Source organism: Podarcis muralis, chromosome 1 (assembly GCF_964188315.1).
Source record: "Podarcis muralis chromosome 1, rPodMur119.hap1.1, whole genome shotgun sequence".
In the NCBI taxonomy this organism is placed as follows: Eukaryota; Metazoa; Chordata; class Lepidosauria; order Squamata; family Lacertidae; genus Podarcis; species Podarcis muralis.
The window spans coordinates 67183637-67202824 of NC_135655.1; the positions used below are offsets into that span (position 1 = coordinate 67183637).

At 42.6% G+C, this 19188-nt stretch overlaps 1 protein-coding gene across 2 annotated transcripts in view; it reads left to right on the forward strand.

The window, feature by feature from the left end:
• Positions 1–378: 378 nt before the first annotated feature.
• DKK3 (dickkopf Wnt signaling pathway inhibitor 3) overlaps positions 379–19188 on the forward strand; it is a 33390-nt gene continuing 14580 nt past the window's right edge. The window contains exons 1-4 of one of the 2 annotated variants that reach the window (XM_077930400.1): positions 379–666; positions 1872–2099; positions 12103–12237; positions 13903–13986. In XM_077930400.1, the coding sequence (XP_077786526.1) occupies positions 1896–2099; positions 12103–12237; positions 13903–13986 (423 nt within the window). In that variant the 5' untranslated portion in view covers positions 379–666; positions 1872–1895. Of the gene's footprint in view, positions 667–805; positions 937–1871; positions 2100–12102; positions 12238–13902; positions 13987–19188 lie in introns of those variants that run through there. The other variant, XM_077930402.1, reaches the window with a different exon arrangement.

The following is a 19188-nucleotide window of genomic DNA, read 5'->3' on the forward strand; positions in this document are numbered from 1 at the left end:
TTGTAACCTAAGAAAATCTTTTAACAAAAAATATTTTGAAAGCAAGCAAGCAAGCAAGAAAAAGAAAGCCAAAGGAACTTTCTTCCAAGAAAATATCAGCAGGTTAGAGGAGATCCATCTTGTGGCACACAGATGACACGTGCTGCCCTGGCCTCTTCATCCAGCCCGCGGGGGATCCCCTTTTTGTGTGGAAGGGGGAGTGACAATGTGCCCCCTCCTCTTTCAGGTTTCACCCGTGGCTGGGCAGCCCCCAGCAGCCCCAACCAACTAATCAATGTGGCAGCTGGGCAGCTCCTAGTCCTCCCGCCCCCCTCCGGACCCCAGTCCCTTGGCTCCTCCCACTTCATTCATCTCATCTGCGGTTGCCTGTTGGCGCCTGTTTGGGTTTCCTCGCCTGCAGCCAATAGCGGTGAACGTTGCTCAGCAGCCAGAGCCACAGCCGCCTGCTTCTGTTGGGGCGAAGGGAGGATTCTGGCGTCTCCTTCCTCAGCAGTCGGGCGGGAGTAGCCAACTCCGGAGGTGGGGAAAAGCATCCCTCACCCAAGCAGGGCAGCCCGCTGAAGAGAGGCCGGCTGTGGCGCCCCGCGGTCCGTGCGCGCTGGCCTGGAGTTAGGCGAAGGCGGGAGAGAGCGGTTACCTCAGGGCTTGTGGCTCTGCAAGAAGCAGGTATTGAGGAGGAGGCGGCGCGCGCGGTGGGGTCGGGGCTGAGGCGGCCGCCCTGGGCGCGCGCTGACGTGGGCTCGGCGGGAGTGGAGTCCGCGCGCCCAGGAGCGGGAAGGACAGAGGGGCAGGAGTGGGCTGCTCGCCGTCGTCGTCCAAGGTTTGGGCTGGGCTGGCTGCTGGGGAAACGGCCCTCGTGCAGGCAGGTCGTTGTTCTCCTCCCTCTCCACCCCGTAACGCGTGAAGGGAGAGCTCTCCTGCAGAAACTTGAAGGGGGTTCGTGTTCCTCCGCTTCTTCCCGGTGGGCTCTTCCTGCAGGATAAGAGGCACCTGGGTTCTTTCTCTTGTCTGAGGATGTCGCGCTGCTGCAACGTGTGTTTCTGAGGGCTTCTCAGTTGCGCGGGCATTGCTGCAGGCATCCCTCGCCTGAGTTCAGAGCACGGGCGTCCTAATTGAAATTATAATTTGGAAAAACAAATAAATAAATTTAAAAATAAAACAAGAGCACGGCGTCCTCGCTCTTTGAAGCTGCCCAAACTGCCCAAACACCCTTCCCTTGAAACAACGAAGAGGTGGGATGGGAGGAGGAGGGGTGCTGCTGCTAAATGCTTCACGCGTTATTGTGGTCTGGGATGTATGTGGTCTATGAAAACTTATGCCCAGCGATAGGCATAGTCTTCTACTGCATATCCGTTTCTGAAGTTCAGGGATAAGTGCTCTTCCTTCTGCAGTCAAAACAGCAGCCCCTGCACGTAAGAGGGAAGCACCAGCAAACCTGGGAGAATTGCAAAGTTGGCAGAAATGTTTTGGGGTGGGGGGAAACTTTAAGGTGAGAACCCCGGGAACAACTTATCATTATGAAACTCTTTCCATGAGACATCCCAAAGCCATTTACGATTCAATGAGGATTGAATATGCTTGGTTGGATCCTACCTGCTATACCTATAAAGCGCATTTTCCTCTCAAGGAATTCTGGGCGCTGTAGTTTACCGCTTGGCAAATTTTCCCAGCATCCCTTAAATTACAGTGCGCAGAATTCTTTGCAGAAAAATGTGTTTTCATTGTGTGGTTTGCACACTATTAAAGGATTAGGAAGAAAGGTGTGTGTGTTCCCTGTGTCATGAAAATGGGTTCAGTTCCTTTTTCTTCTTCTTCTTCTTCTTCTTCTTCTTCTTCTTCTTCTTCTTCTTTTTTTTGGCATTTATTTCCAGGGAGTTGGTGAGACATTTCTGAGGATGTTCCTGCTTGGCTCAAAGCTCCTGTTGCTGGCTGTCCTTTTTGGGGTGGCCCACGCAGCTCCTGCTTCAGATGGAGATGAGCAGCCTGAAGAAGTACTACTAACCTTTCCCAAGGATGAAGCTAGTCTGAATGAAATGTTCCGAGAGGTAGAAGAGCTGATGGAGGACACACAGTACAAGTTGAGGAATGCAGTCCAAGAGGTGAGACTTGCTGTCCAGATCGATTGGTACAGCTGTGGATGAGAAATGGGCAGAAGTTTAAACTAAATACTAAGTAGAGTGACTTCTTCTTTTTTTAACATACAAAACAGAACTAGTTTGTTTGAAATATTTGCTTGAAAACCCACAATTGAGTTGATCAGGACAATGAGTGTGTGGCAAAACATGGGAGAAACTGTGTTCAGAGTTCCCTAAATGGTGGATTTTTGCTTGTTTGTCAGGAATTGGACCAATCTGTCCAGGCTATGGATTTAGATAGTACGGGTTCTCTTCCTGAGCTACTTGTCTGGATAATGAGCATGCAAACCATTGGGGGTATGGAAACAGGCTTTGAGCTGTGTCCACCTTTCAGTATTGCTGCACCAACAGTTCATTTATTTCACTTGCATCCTCTCTGTTCTAGGCATCTGTGAGTGATGGAGGAGTTCTTGCTGAAGGACATTAAAAATATCTGCAGGCAGCATAGCTTCAAAGAATCTTACAGTAACTGGGTCTCCTGGTGTAACACTTTTCAACAGAAGTAGTAGATGCCAGAGCCAAAAGAGAGGGTGGGGGAAAGAATGTGAGAGAACAGGGCACTTAATCACAATTCTAAAATGCACGCACCATGAGAACTGCAGATACCGTACAAATAAGTTATTCATTGTTCACATGAATCCAGGTGCAGAGCTTGGAAGAAGCAGGCTTTAGGCATCCATTCCTGTCATCTACAAATCTCCACTTTCACTTTGCACAAAGGAGAGTACATTAGCTGCTGTTCCCGTTCCTCTTTTCTTTCTCTGAAGTTGCATATGTTTCTTCTGGCCAATAATGCTAGGGTGGGGGTGTAGTTTGACCTTGTTCCCTAGCCTCATTAAACATTTTGATGATGTGAGGGATTTGCTGCAGTTAGTTGTCTGGAGTGCTTTCACACTACTACTACACAGCCTGATATGTGGCTCCTGCCCCTGCTAATTTCATGATGGATAAAATCAGCAAATGTGGATGACTGATCTGCTTTTGAAGCAATGCTGGCAGGCTTATTACACACCCCAGTTACATTTCACATGCATTTTTACATTTACCTTCCAGTTCTGGATACTTCTAAGTATGCTTTCTTCTGCAGATATATATATGGTTTAGTAATCTTCCAGACCCAGAGGCATCTTCCACCATCGTCATTACATACTGTTACAGCAGGAAATGGCCTTAGCTTTCCTGAGTGGCATAAAAGACACAAAGGAACAATTGAATGTGATATGGAAGATCCATATGAACAGGTTACATTGGCAATAGTAGTACTATATCCCATTCTCATCCCGTGGGCGGGGGAGAATTATCTTAATGCAAGGGAGGAAATTTGCTCAGTGCTTTTTTAAACTGATAGTTATGTCCTACAGGGCATGTTTTCCCTACAGGAAACAAAGATTTTTGGTAGGAAAGAGATAGTTACAGTCCTGAGTATAGTTACTAGTGAGTAAGCCTTGTTGAGCATAGGACCCCCCCCCCCCCGTATGTGTGCCTTCCAGTAGACCCTTAAAGTTGCTTATGTGTTTACAAGTATTTTAAATGCTTGCCTAAGTTTTATAATAACCCAGCTAGCTCATCTGAGCCTCGTTTAGATTCAGGGTGTATGTTAGATTAGTTTGTATGTTTAGATTACATTTCTTAAAAAATAAACAATTGGTTGAGTATTCTTTTAAGACTTTAGGAATAAATGGAGCTTAGCTGCAAACTCAAATGAACTTATACATGACCTGAAGGGAAACATAGAAATGGCTGCTTGAAACCTATCTAGTCTTGAGTATGATATGACCCACCTCCATATTATTGCTCCAGAAACCTTACCTTTTTGCAGTGAGAGTCCTAACTTTACAACCCTGGAATTAAGTCCTTTTTTAATTAAACGGGGCTAGCTCCCAGGTAAGTGGGGCTAGGATTGTACCCTGATTACATTGAGACTGACTTCTGAGTAAATGTGAAGAGGATTGGGCTGAAAATAAAATAAAATAAAATCCATCTCTGTAATGAGGCAGAGGAGCTTGCTTCCAGGATGAAAGAATGGGCTTGATTGGTGTTGGTGGCCATTTTATCTTGGGACAATATAAATGATTGAGTTATACAGCAAGGAAATGGTCAGTTCACAAATGGCATGGGATTAGTTTCACTTATTACCAGTGATGTTTGCACTAGTTCAACTTCCTATGTGTGTTTATATTTATGCAACAATATTCACATGCAATTTATGGTATAAGCTAAGGAACAGGAAAGCATACTTTTCCAGTGACAAAATGAGTACTAGTGCTGGTTGCATGTAGTAACCCTGCAACAGAAACACTTCTCTAAATGAAAGAAGGCATTCCTTGATTTTGTGTTTTCTGCATCTTCCCCCAACAAATGTATTAAATTTGTGCATTTGTTGTACTGGAAATTGGCTGGAAAGGATGTTACTGAATACTGGCTTTATGTCCCTGCTAATTGTCCACTGTTTATGATTCCTGGTTTGGGAACCTTTCCCGATCCTGTACACTGTTGCACAGAAATAATTCTTCTGTTGAGAGATTATCATAATGTCTGTTTCTCCAGATTTAGCTTGCTATCCTCCCTTTATCCTGCTGCTTCACAGCATTTTTTATTTGCTACAAACTGCATGCCCACCCATCAGTTCAATTGTTTATAACTTGGCTTCTAACAATAAAAGCTTGTTCAGAGGAAACAAGTATCCAAAGTTGCATTTGAAAATGTCAGTTTCTCAAGAGTTACAGTAAAAGCTTTTTAACAGGGTTGTGTATGCATGATGTATTTTTCTTCACCTTTAACACTGGCAACAATCCAAAGAAGTGAGGGTGGGTGCTGAGGAACATAAATCTTAAAAGTAGCTTGTGTTTGAGGAGGGGACAGAAAAGAGGGTGAAAGTCTTACTGTCTGAACTTGAAGATTTTATTTTTTTGGCCAGCAGTTGTTGTTGTTTTTAAGACATGTTTGCAACTTCTTTGTGAAAAAGCTAATGGTCTCTGTCTTGTGGGGCTCCAGTAGTTAAATTTCAGTGGTTTTGATGGAGCAGCAGGAGGGAGAGAACAAGGTTTCTGTTTGTATAGTTGAGAGTAATCCAGCTGTTTCAAATTTGTTTTCCTGAGAGACTGAAATGAATATGGTTGCACTTTTCTTCATCCTGAATTTTAATGGCTTACTCTTGCATGGTTGCATTTCCTCCTCTGAAAACTCTAGATTGGAAGATGATCACCACACCCCCAATTTCCCTTCTTTCTTTCTTTCTTTCTTTCTTTCTTTCTTTCTTTCTTTCTTTCACACCCATTGCTCATTTGAGCCCAGGTTCAGCCTAGAATCTGTGTCAAGTTCAGGCTTGGGATATCTGAAATGATGAATGCTTTTTTGACTCTATTCAGGTTCCTTCTCTCTCTGGGTAGATGGGAACAGCTCATAGTTCTGCATCTGGGATTAGGCAAAAATCTTCCTTATCAAAAGAAATTACGTCCAGGCAAGGTTGACCCTTGGCACTTAATTTTGTATATCAAGCACTGAGTATGTTGGCAGAAAAAAATTGTTTTGTAAAGGTCATGGTACCTATAAACTGCCTCTGCCTTCTGCTTCTAGCTCTCTTAAAACATTTTTCACTGACACTGGTGAGATATCAGTGTTGCCTTGTTTTCTGTTATTGGCACCCTCCAGCACTTTGAACTAAATGACAATGTAATCAGTGGGCATGCCTTCCAGAAATGTGTTGACAATTGAAGCACTGGTAACAGCTTTTCCCTTTGCTGCAGGAATCTGGGAAATCATTGTCCTCCTCCTACTCTTTCATGTTTCCATAGGATAAGGGAGAACAATAATGGTCCTTCTTTAAGTAAAAACTTTTATCTCCTTCCTAACACATACATTTAAGAGGGCTCTTGTTAACATGGGAATGATTAAATTATATTGATATAAATTTAAATTTAAATCTAACTACTATATTTGGTTTTAAAGTTCTGCTTTTGTAACACTTCTGGGTCCATTCTTGAAAAAACTATAGGTTTCTATGCTTCTTAACTTCCTGTTGACATAGTCTGTCTCTCTCTCTGTGTGTGTGTGTGTATATGTACAGTATATGAGAACCAGGAAAGGAAATGGAAGGAAGTCAGGAGGTTAAAGAGAACTTCTGAAAAGATGTTTTTTGTTTTAGTTCTTATATTCCATGTTGTATATTTTGTATTTCTCATTCTCTTTTTTCGATGGAAAACAATTGTTGAATTTGAAATTGTAAAACCAAGAAAAATCTACCATATTTACACACAAAAAATACATAATCTGATTACATATGGTCTTGGACTTAATCCCAATCTCATTTTAATTGCTGAATTGCTGGTTCATACAAATTATAATCCCATACATTAGTTACTGGATAGCTGTGTCAGTTTGCTTTGAAATGAGACTTCAGCTGTCCAAATAAAAGCCTTAAAATAGCTTTGCACTTTGTGAGTAAATAATGCCTTTCTTTAAAATGAGTAATGAACCAAACCCATATTGAAAATAATTGCTCCACAACAAAATATAAAAATTTGTTGTTGTTGGGTGCCAATCCATTCTTTATCAGTAAAATAAATCAATGACACTAACAAGGCTACATTAAAATATTAAGGCAGGCCATAAATAGAGTCAGCCCACAGGCCATAAGCCTTGATAACAGAAAGTCAAAGAGAGACTCCATAGAGGAAGCCCTGCTGCTTGGGTTCAGTTATTGAGAAGGCCCTTTCTTCATTCTGCTGCCAAATTTATTTATATCCTATCCTATACAGATGCTTACATGCCACACAGGGCAACTGACAACAAAACTAGCCATAATACATAATAGATATGTGCCTCGTATACTGGAGGGACTGAGAGAAGGACCACTCCAGAATGTAACAAACTCCAGGCAGGTTCATATGAGAGAATATGGTATTTTAAAGTAATCTGATTCCAAGCTATAGAGGGATTTGTAGGTGAGATGACCAACACTTTGAATTGTGCTCTTAAACACATTGGAAGTCAGTGAAGGCAGTTGTAACACGTCACATGCTTCCGATAGCTGAGGTTTCTGAACATTTTTCAAAGGAAGCCCCATATACTGCATTTTGTAGTAAAGATGATCTGACAAATCTAGGAACGGGCATAATTGGCGCACCAGTTTCAATTTATGCAGAAGAACTCCTGGCTACTACTGGGACCTGCATATCCAGGCTTAGAGATGGATTCAGGACGACACCCAGAATCTGTTTCTGAGTCTTCAAGGGAAGTGCAATCACATCCAATACAGTCTGAGCCTTTGTTTCCTGATCTTCTGTTCTACTGACCAATAATGCTTCTGTTTTGTCTGGGTTAAAGCAATAGTTTGTCCATCCATATCTGAATCGTTATTAAATCCATACACCTACAGATCTTCAGTAGCTTCTGTGGATTCATTAAAAGACTTTTGTATCACAATGAGCATCTGATTCAAACTTAATTCTGGCTTTCCATCCATTGTATAGCTGAATGTATCTTGGAGTGTTGTGTTAGCTAATTTGTGCAAGCTTAAGACATGCACAGGGAGCAAAAGGAGGGTACCTGAGAGAGAATACTAGAAAGTAACTGTCTTGGTCCAGAGGGTTTGGGAGCTTATTTTAGAATAGGATGCTGAGTAGATTACATCATTTGTATTCCTTACAAAGCTTTGTTGGCACTCTTAAGTGATTTGACTGTGGATGGCAGCTTGTTTTACCCTATCTGCTGGCTCTGTCCTTTATGTTTGTTTCCATTTTTCAATTGTTTTAATCCTATTTTGCTTATGTCACCAGGGAACTTATTTTATGGGAAGACTAAAAATGTAATAATAATTACAGAAACTGGTATATTAACAGTCCTTTGCAATGATCTGTCAGATAGGTTGTTAGTAGAACAGAGCACGAAAATTATTCTTATGTCAAAGATGTGTGTTCTGCTGTGTGACAAACTACACCTTTAATTCAAAGATGTGTCATACAGCAGATGAAACAGAAATGATTTTGTTGCCTGCACTTAATATATTCTGGATGTGATTAGGCCCCTGCTAAATACTTTTCTTTACAATGTGTGAACTCCCATTTCAGTGGAAAACAGACCTCTAGGAAGAGTTTCCTGTAATGTAGGAACAGCTAAGTATCATTCCACATATGCCAGAATTTCCATCATATGATCCTTCAGTGTATTAGGTTTACACAGTAAGAACACTTTTCCTTTTTCCATAACACTGTAGCTTGGTTTTAGATATTTCAGCACACAAGAATGTAAGTGACAGTAGTAAATGGAAAGGAGAGTCGGTAAGGAATATAAACAATTTCCACCCAACTCTACAATTCTGATTTATAACACATCACATGCTTTCCCTAAAGTTAAACATGTGACATACATTGTTAAAATTGCTGCAACTCTGAACAGAGTCTGTGTCCTTTATGCTGAAGAACTGAAAAGTGTACATGGGAAGATGGGAGTGTTTATTCATGAGTAGAGTTTGACTCTTATTTGGAAAATAAGAGCCAACCCAGTTAGCCCATTCTGCAAGCTGAAGCCATAGCAAGGAATCCCACTAGCATAACAGGGCTTTCCCCCTCTCCAGCTGTGTATCTCCTCCCCCAAAACTGATCTGGAGGGTCTTGAAAATCTCCAGAACTGCACATGGTGGAAAGGGAAGGGGTGTCACTCCATTGGGCAAACAGGAACAGTTGCACTGATGGAATGGTCTCCTTAGTAGTATGTTGAATTCCATCCTTAATCAGTTCAGTAATAATCTGTGCTGCCAATAAACTCTTATGGGTTGGCATGCCGTTTGTGTTAAGACCTGATCCCTGGTTATGTGAACACCTCCTTGCCCTGAATTCTGGACCCTTGCAATAGGTTAAACTGGTCTGAATCTATCACCATGAGTACACTGAGAGCGGAATAAGAGGACATGGCTAATCTGTTTATTCATGAAGTGGGAATGAATATTGAATTTCTTTCACTTCTAATCATACCTGTGGTTACTACCACAAATGATATAAAAAGCTTGTTCACAAGTCCCAACTCCTGTTTTTGAATAGCACCTAGTGGAGCTTCCTGGAAGTGATCTGTGATTGCAACAGGGGTAGCATGTCCTGTTTTGCCACTTGAGGCTGCCACCACCATACCTGTTCCTGCCACTACCTTGCACCCTGTTGCATACACTGCTGGTGGAGAAATGCCACCACCATCAGCACCAATTTCAGGCAAGATTGCAGTGATCTGGGGTGATATCCTGTGCAATTTTGGTCAAGATTTTGCCAAAAACATGCACAACTGGTGGAGGCAGCAGGACAGGCAGGGTACCCATGGGGGTGCCACCTGGGGTACTTCTGCCACCTGAGGCAGCGCCTCACCCTGCCTAATGACTGGGCTGGTTCTAGATTACAATATGGGTGGGTGGTGAAGTTGACTTGAGAATGCATTTAGCCATCTGCTCTAGCCTGATTATAGGTTTGCCTTCTGTTTGTTCAAAGCAAACATAACACAGTTTCTTAGTTCCATAGTTCTAATGTGTTAGGACAGTTCAAACATCTATCTTGGGAAGTACAGGAATAATCAAATAATTGAAGAGGAGGGGTGGATTACTCTCTTCCCTTAACAAGTGATAACAAAAGCACAGCAAACTGACTTCTCCGTCAAACGAAATAGTAGCAAACAAAGGAAAAGAGAACTTTCAGTGCAGTAGTCTTTACAATCTCTTATCAGTGAACTAATTCTGTTTGTCTCTCTTTCCTTTTCTTTCCCATGAATGGGTGTGTCTGTCTTTTTCCTGCTCTGGAAAAAAATTGTCACATGAACATTTTTATAAATTGCAGCATTTCTAGGTTTGGCTGGACAGGAGAAGTATTACGTTACATTTTATATCTGTATACCACACACTCTAGCACACATCAAATACCCAAATGGGACTAGATAACTTTGTGTTTACAGTAAGCCCTCAACTTGTGCAGGGGTTATGTTCCTAAGGCCATGTATAATTCACACTTAATTTTCTAATTCCAAAGGCTACACAGTAGGTTATGTTTAAATCTGCAATGGATTCCTATTGGTGGCACAAACTCCAGGTTGCTTAACTGCCTGGAGGCGGTTGGAGGATGGATGGTGGTTAACAGATTGAGCTTGAATCCTGACAAGACTGTTTTTGGGGGACAGAGGGCAGGCAGGTGGGGGGAACTCCCTGGTCATGAATGGGGTAACTGCCCCTGAAGGACCAGGTGCGCAGCCTGGGAGTCATTTTGGACTCACAGCTGTCCATGGATGCGCAGGTCAATTCTGTGTCCAGGACAGCTGTCTACCAGCTCCACCTGGTATGCCAGCTGAGACCCTACCTGCCTGCAGACTGTCTCGCCGAAGTGGTGCATGCTCTGGTTATCTCCCACTTGGACCACTACAATGCGCTCTATGTGGGGATACCTTTGAAGGCAGAATGTAGCAGCTAGACTGGTGAATGGGAGTGGCTGCCTGGACCATATAACACCGGTCCTAAAGTATCTTCACTGGCTCCCAGTGAGCACAATTCAAGTGTTGGTGCTGACCTTTAAAGCCCTAAATGGCCTCAGTCCAGTATACCTGAAGGAGCATCTCCTCCCCCATCATTCAGCCCAGACACTGAGGTCCTTCTCCTCGGGTCTTCTGCTGGTTCCCTCACTGTAAGAAGCGACATTACAGGGAACCAGGCAGAATGCCTTCTCGGTAGTGGTGCCCGCCCTGTGGAACACCCTCCCTTCAGGTGTCAAGGAAATAAACAATTATCTGACTTTTAGAAGACATCTGAAGGCATCCCTGTATCGGGACATGTTTAATGTTTGATGTTTTTGTATGTTTTGATATATGATATATGCTGTGAGCAACCCACCTGTAGTATTAGCCAGTGGTGGCTGGTGGTGTGGAGGACAAGGCAGCCAACCATATGCAGAGTCAGAGTCAGGGATAACAAGAAGCAGAGCTATTGGTAGTTGAAGTCCTGCAAGGCTGCAGTCCTGTGCATGCTGACATGAAAGTAAGCCCCACAGGACTTACCTCAGAGTAGAATCCATAGGGTTTTGTTAATCATCACAATATAATCAGTCATTACACGCAGGAATAATACATCATTCCTATGAAAAAGGCAGCAAACATTGTCTTTAGGAAGGAAATTATTTTGCAATGCTCAGTTCTAGTCTGGTGCATGTTTACTTAGAATCTAGCCCTGCTGAATGCAGTAGGACTTGCTCCCAGTGTTTAGATTGTTATTAGCACATTTTCTCCACACAGGGTTCTTGTGCTTTTAAAGCTGCAGGGGAGGCAGATATACAGGTGTAGCTTTTCCTAGAATGAAGATTCAGCAAACTTGACAGCCTGCTCCAGCCATCAAAATGAACCACCATGTTTAAACAGTCAGAGATTAGTTGCAAAACTCTTTCAGGGCATGCAAATCTGTCAGACCCAGAGACTAGCTAGCTTAAGACCCACAGTGTGTGCCAATCAGATAAGTAAATAAGAAATCCCTCAGACCCCAGCCCTGCATTTCAGGTCCATTTCAGGGCATGCAAAGACCAGAAGACTACTTTGTTTGCTCTGAAGGCAAGTAAAATTACAGCATTGATGCTGCTGGCCTGGTTTGGGCATGGCTGCTGCTGTCAATGGTCAGCATTCTGAGAGTAACTCTTGGGAGTCAGCTGTCAGTGCTTGAAGCTAATTGATTGTTCAAGTTAGTACTCACAGTCCTTGGAGCTGCTTGTCTGTGGCTGTCTGTCATGGATATTATTTTTTGCAAATAACTGTGTCCTTGCCCTCTTTGAAGGCTATTTTTTTAGTGGGAGTTACTTTGTTTTCTGGAGAGTTATGGGATCGGTGCCAGGTCACATTGATGTAGGCAGACTGTAGAGTCTCCAATAATATACATAATTTGTTGAGTGGTGCCAATAATTAATAATTGCTTTAGATGCTGTCTAGTATTTATTACTTGTTTTGATCATGATTTTGCTAGATGGAGGCAGAGGAAGAAGGTTCTAAAAGGATAGAAGTTGACTTTGAGAAGCTACCTGCCAGCTACCACAATGAATCGGACACAGATACAAAAATTGGAAATAAAACCATACATAGTCACCAAGAAATTAATAAGGTAAAGAGCTGCATTTTGTCTGTAATTTATATTGTCTGTGCTGTGGTAACAATTGGATTTCTATGATACCTTTTGCACTGTACTGCCCCTGGAAGGCTGGTTGTAAGTTTACAGCTGCTTGCAGAATCATGCTGCCCATGTGCTAACAATATAGTAAAGTAACTTTTGTCCATTTCCAATGTCTGGGCCCAGGCCAAGGTGTTGGCTTATTGCCTATAAAAGCTTCAGTGGTCTGAGCCAACATATATGGAAGGGAAATTGTCAAGGCATTGAAAAAGGCATAGTTAGTGTGAAGGAGCTGGGTGTAGACAAGCTGAGCAGAAATGTATTATTACAGTATAATCCTATGCAACTCTACTCAGAATAAGTGTGATTGTGTTCAGTGGGGCTTACTCCCAAGTAAGTATGCATAGAGTTACATTGGTAGCCTCCTTTTGACTCGCCTTGAGGTCTGTGGAAAGTAGTCTACAGATGTTCCTACAATGGTTACAGCCTTGGACTGCAACACTGCCCTCCATTTCTGCTGCATGCTTGGTGAACAAAGCATTCCAAATATTTTTTACATACAGTGATGCCCCGCAAGATGAACGCCTCGCAAGACGGAAAACCCGCTAGACGAAAGGGTTTTCCGTTTTGGAGGCGCTTCGCAAAACGAAAGCCCATAGGGAAATCTCCAGGACAGCGGGAAAGAGCAGCGCGTCTTCCCCACTGTCCTCGGACCTCCTCCGAAGGCTGGCGGCGGGGCGGAGAGACCTCCTCCCACCGCCAGCCTTCGTTTCTCCGCTATTTTGAAGGCAGGCGGGGGGGAGCATAGACTTTCGCCCCCCGTCCGCCTTCAGAAGAGGTCCTGGACCTCTTCTGAAGGCCGGCGGGGGGTGAAAGTCTTTGCTCCCCCCTGCCTGCCTTCCCGGGAGAGCGGAGAAACGCAGCGTGTTTCTCCGCTGTCCCGGACGGCTTTTGAAGGCAGGCGGGGGGGAGCAAAGACTTTCGCACCCCGCCCGCCTTCAGAAGAGGTCCTGGACCTCTTCTGAAGGCTGGCGGGGGGCAAAAGTCTTTGTCCCCCCCCCCTGCCTGCCTTCCCGGGGGCTTTTAAATCGCCCCGGGACAGCGGAGAAGTCCCCCGCTGTCCCGGGGCTTTTTAAAATGCTGGCGGGCGGCAGCGGAGGCTTCACTCCCGCCCGCCAGCATTTTAAGATCGCCCCGGACAGCGGAGAAGTCCCCCGCTGTCCCGGGGTTTTTTAAAATGCTGGGGGTGGGAAGAAAAGCCCTTGGTCCCCCCCCCCCAGCCTTCAGAAGAGGTCGGGGGACAGACTGTCCCCGGACCTGGTCTGAAGTCGGTTTCCATAGGAACGCATTAATTGATTTTCAGTGCATTCCTATGGGAAACCGTGCTTCGCAAGACGAAAAACTCGCAAGAAGAAAAAACTTGCGGAACGAATTAATTTCGTCTTGCGAGGCACCACTGTAATGAGTAAATTTCATACTTTCTTTTTTGAAAAATGTGCGCCTCTCATATCTTTCATTTGTATCATTTCCTTGATGATAGTTCAAAATAATGGGTATTAAAAAGGGGGGGGGATTAATACATGGGGGATTAATACATATCTCTGACTGAAATGAATTTAAAATATTGATTTAATGTACTGTGTTTATTTGCAATATTAGGCCACAGATAACAAGACTGGATCGACTAGCTATTCTGAAACTATTATTACATCAATACGAGAAGGAGAGAGCAAAAGGAATCATGTAAGTGACTTCTGCTTTTGAAAAGTGAAGACAAACTCCTAACTTTCCAAAGATGTCCAACGCTGTATATAATGGGCAGTATCCATTCCTCTTGTCTCCCTGCCCCTACAAAAAAAATCTGGTGCTTCTCTCACTCCTCCAGAGCAGGCATGGGGGGGGGGGGAGAGAGAGAGAGAGAGAGAGAGAAGAAGTTCCAGTGCAGAGCCCAAAGTAGTGGAACTGTTTAGTTGGGTAGCGCCCAATGGCTAAACTGTGAGGGTTGATGGATGATCCATTTGTTTCAGTGATTCATATTTATAGACTGCTGTGTGCCTCATGCAGAGAACTGAAGTAAATAATGTGCCTCATGCTAGAGACAAGGTTCAGGTGCTTGTTTCTGCCATGTCTCTCCATGTGGCATGGGGACAATGTTGTGCCTCGGGAATATGCGTGAATGGCATGCAAACTTTTGGCAAATCCTGCATGCATTGTAGTCTGACTTGCCCAGTTTGCACAAAGGTTGTGTTGTACCGTGCTTGCATTCTGCTAAGGTATTTGTCACTGTGCATCCCATTAGCTAGGCCAGAGTTAAAACCATCAGGTCACTTGATACCTGAGCCATGACATCATGCAGGGGAGGACAAATGTTCTGTTGTGATTTTTGGCTTAGTCCCTTCTCTGACTTGCTTTGCTATTAGTAGGTAAAATTCTAGCTGACATTAAATACAGCGGTTGAAAAAATTGCCCAAGTCTCGTGCTTTTAGAAGAAAAGCCATTTGAAGTCCATATAGCTTTTAAAATGTTACTTTAAATAACATGGACACAAAGATAATAGAAGCAAAGCTTTATTTTAGCACTCCCCTCACAAAAGAGCATATTTCACACTCCCATTTTGGTGACAGCTCAGCTGATGTCCTTTCTGGCCCCCAAGTGAAAATATCTATTCCTAGTCCCTAGAACAGGAACTGGGCTTTTTGCCAGTACTGGCACCAGAGTCCAGTTCTTGGAAGGTGCTGTGTTGTTGAAGAGGCGCCATTTACATACTCAGACCAACCCTTCCTTACTCAGATTTCAGCTGCGATTGATGGCACTGAGATGGATATTAGGCTTTCATCCAAGAGTTTTATGAACTTGAGCTGTGAGCTGATGGAGCTGAATAAATTGTGGCTATCCATTGTGGTGCCACTTGGGTATTTTCTTAAACCTACATTTAATATTGACAAAGCTTAAAATAATTTCTCAGATTTTCAGTCTGGAGCAATGTATACTTTTAATTTTATAGAGCTTTTCTTGTTTTGAAATTGTGGATCATAGTCCATGTTTGTTTTGTTTTTGATCAGAGGAATTCTGAAATAAATATTGGAAAGCCTCAAAAGATAATTGATAGCAATAAGTGATGATGCAGCCTTGAAGACGGTGCAGGCTTATACACTGGTGTTACTAGTAAATATACTTTATTTAAAATACTTAAATTACATATTACCCTACATAAGTACAAGGCAGCTAATAAAAGAATATTAAAATATGATAATTCTAAAAAGCAACGAGAATAAAGAGCCAGCAGGTAAAACAATTAAATCTGTGCTTTAAATGTGTGGTGCGTGTCATTCCTTAGTCAATTTGTATTGGGTTGAAGAAACTTACCAGAAGTCTGAGAAAAACCCTCTTGTTGTATGCTAAGCATCTGAATGTATAAAGCTAGGCTGCTGAGCATCTGCTCCTTGCTTCAAGTCCTAACATATACTGGACGATATAAAACATTAGCCCCTAGTTGCAAGGCCTTGTCTTTGGGAACGTAAGTTACTAGAATTGCTTTTGAAGAAATTCCCCAGAAGAGGTGCACTAAGAAGCAAAGTCCCATAGCCTCTATGTCTGCAGTCTTACCTATGAGTCTTCAGCCTTTTGGAAAGCATTATCTCTGTCCAGTGTTAAAGGGTGGGGAAAGCATAAAATGTCACCTGCTTTTGAAAATTTATGGGTATAAACTGGGAGTATGGTGAGTGGGATGATACAGAAGTGCTGGAAGCTCTTGGCTCATGCAGTATATTCATGATGTGATGGAGATGGATGTGGGAAGATGACACTTCAGTTTCCATGTACTCATCATTTGCTGCTTATTGCTGATCCCAAACAAATCAGCAGGTGTAAACAATATTGCAACCTGCAGCTGCTATAGCCCATCAAAAAGAATGCTGGCACGCTAAATTGAGTTATAGGTTGTTTGGTTTGTTAATTTGTTAAAATGCCCTAGCCTGCAGTAGTTCACTCCAAGGGGGACTGATAATCAACTAAAGCAAATCAATATAAAACAGAACCAAACCAAACCAAACCAAACCATGAAAGCACAGTAGAAATTTTAAAGCATATAGGTGATAGCCAACTAAGTTAAGCCCAGAGTAGACCCAGTGCAATAAATGAACTTAAGATAGAACTCTATCAAATCTCATTGCCCTAAATAAGAAGCTCCCACACCACACAGGGATCAGGTCCATGAATGCACAATAAGTAAATTCTGATGGGGGTGAACTAGGCTGTGTGTGTGTGTGTGTTATCCTCTCAGTCCAGCTGAATCCAGTAAGTGCATGAGAAAGAAGCATAGAGGAATGACTAATATAAACTGGAACCACTTGGATAAAGTTAAGCTTTTTGTCAGCTAGATAAAATCTTATTTGTTCCCTTTTTCTGATTAAGACTTTCACGGGGTTTTTTCAGCATCTTTTGCTAATGAGTGTTTGTTTGAGCTTTCTGGAAGCCTGAGTCACTGCTAGCTGTTGTCAGGAATGTGATCCAGAAGAATACTGCCACCAAACCAACATTTTATTCACTGCAGATCTGAGCTTTTCCTTCGTCCTGTCAAAATAATGCATGACAAAAATCTGCATGGTAGTTCTGTTGCACTTGGAAACATTCCAGTGGAAAAAAGGTGAACCTATGGCCCTCCAGATGTTGAATTCACATCATCGCTGGCTTTTGCTCATTGTTGCTGGAACAGATGGGACTTGGAGTGCAACAACATCCAGAGGGCCATGCATTTCCCATCCCTGCCATAGAAGTTGCAAGACCAGTAGAAAACGACCAGGTTTTCTTGGGTAGTTGATGTTTCAGTTAGCCTGGACCCAAAGTATTCTTGAATACCAAGAATGCAGTCTGACAGATCTTGCATATGCAGTGCCTTCATCTGTCCCTGGAACACTAAGCGCTTCTAATGTTCAAAGGAGAGAACAAATTCTCCCACAATTTTCCAGAATGCTCCACAACACTACTTGAGTGACAGTTTGCTTTTTAGAAAGAGTGTTTCATAAGCACAGCTCAGTGGTGAGTCATGGAAAGTTCTGATGCAGCTTGCAACAACAGAAGATAATGTAGGCCAGACCTTTAAGTCACAACGTATTAAAAATTAGTTATGTAAGGTGGCTCTGTATGAATCCTTCTTGCATGACACAAGGTAACATCAGCAGAAGGTAATTCTGATCCACATACGTAAAAATAAATATAGACAAGCCTGAAAGTGCTGAGCTTCTCTGGCATAGTGCAGAATGACCCTTTTTTAAAAAGTCCCACTTTTTACTAAATACTAAAATGAAATGGAATTTATGCAAACGTTACTAAAATTATGTAAAACCTGAATGAATAAAAACATAAACTTATGGTCAGCCCTCTCTCTCCCCATCTCTCCCTGATCTCTGACTCTCCAAGTCAGATTTCTCATGGATACCTATCATAGCTTTAAATAAGCTGTTAGCATAGAGAAGCTGCATGCACTATAGAAGACATTTGTCTATTTGCAGCTCTTCAAGTATTTTCTAAAAGTTACTTTATATAGTAGCAAAAGCAGACCTGAGGTAGATGAAGGTTACATACAAAGTTTTGGTGCAATTTACAATTTATTTTTGTACAAGATAATGCAAAGGGAAACAGCCTGGGTGCCAGTGAGGGAAACTGAGTTTTCTGGCTGAGTTGACCTCAAGTCTTGTTAGTCAAAGTCTCAAGCGCTTGTGAACTGCTTTCATGTTGACTTCCTTATAGGCAGCTTATATAGCTTATCAGAATTTAATGCAGTCTATTTCATAGAATTACACAAGTGTTCTTTTCCTCATAAAAGAGAGCCTTTGAAAACACAATTCCACCTAGCATAAGAAGAGTGTACAATCCATTGTGACTGGTAAATCTTGAATTCTGGGTTCTTGAGGCCAAAGTTGCTGCTCTTGGAATCTGAGACCCATTTAAACAAGCTTCTAATATTAAGGTGAGTTTAGCTGCTCAGAATCAGGACTTATTCTGAAGGTTGTTGACAAACTCAAAGGGGGTTCCCTGCCTTCTTATATTTTAAAATTAACAGGCCTCTCTAACGAAGCATGACTTGTAATCAGTGTGGAAAGTTGGCAGTTCTTGACAACTAACTTGTTTTGGAACTTCAAGCTTTCTTTCTTTCTTTCTTTCTTTCTTTCTTTCTTTCTTTTTTGAGATTAAACTATACCACAGTCTGCCCACTGCAGATACAAAGGGACTGAGTCAGACAATGAAATACTATTTGTTGAGACAATGAAACAATGCTGTTAAAGCAAGAAAACTGCTTTTCTTGCTTTCTCAACATTATCTGTGAATGATATTATATGTTTCTACCTTGCTACCCACCCCACACAGGAGTTCAAGGTTGTGTACATTATCCTCCCTCCCCCCCCTTTATCTTTGCAACAGCCCTGTGAGGTAGGCTAGGCTAAGTAAATATAGGTACATAAGCAGCAGCTCTTGCCAATAGATTGTGAGGGGTGGGGATGAGGGTGTAGGAGGCCCAATCCACATACAGTGTACCTCCCCCAGGAAATCCTGTTGGCAGTCCTAGATGCAGGTGTTTTTTCCCATTGATTGGGGGATGGCTAATGGAGGGGTGTATGCCTTTTGTTATGTCATGCTACCACGGCAACCACTTTGTGTCATGCAGTGCCCCTCCATGGCAGCCATTTGTGGCTGGTACCCACAACAGTTTCTTAAAATTCAAAATGCACACACAGGCCCAGTGACCCCTACAGCAAAGAGTGGTTCTATTTTAATACAGTGAGTTGTTAAAATATTAGTTGTATCAAGCCTAATTTAGGCACTCTCCTGTTAATCACAGCTCTGTACTCTAAGAGTGATATGGAACATTAAGTGTATTTTGGGTAGACCCATTGAAGTCAATGGTCTCAAGTAATTTAAGTCCATTGATTTCCATAGTCAGCATGA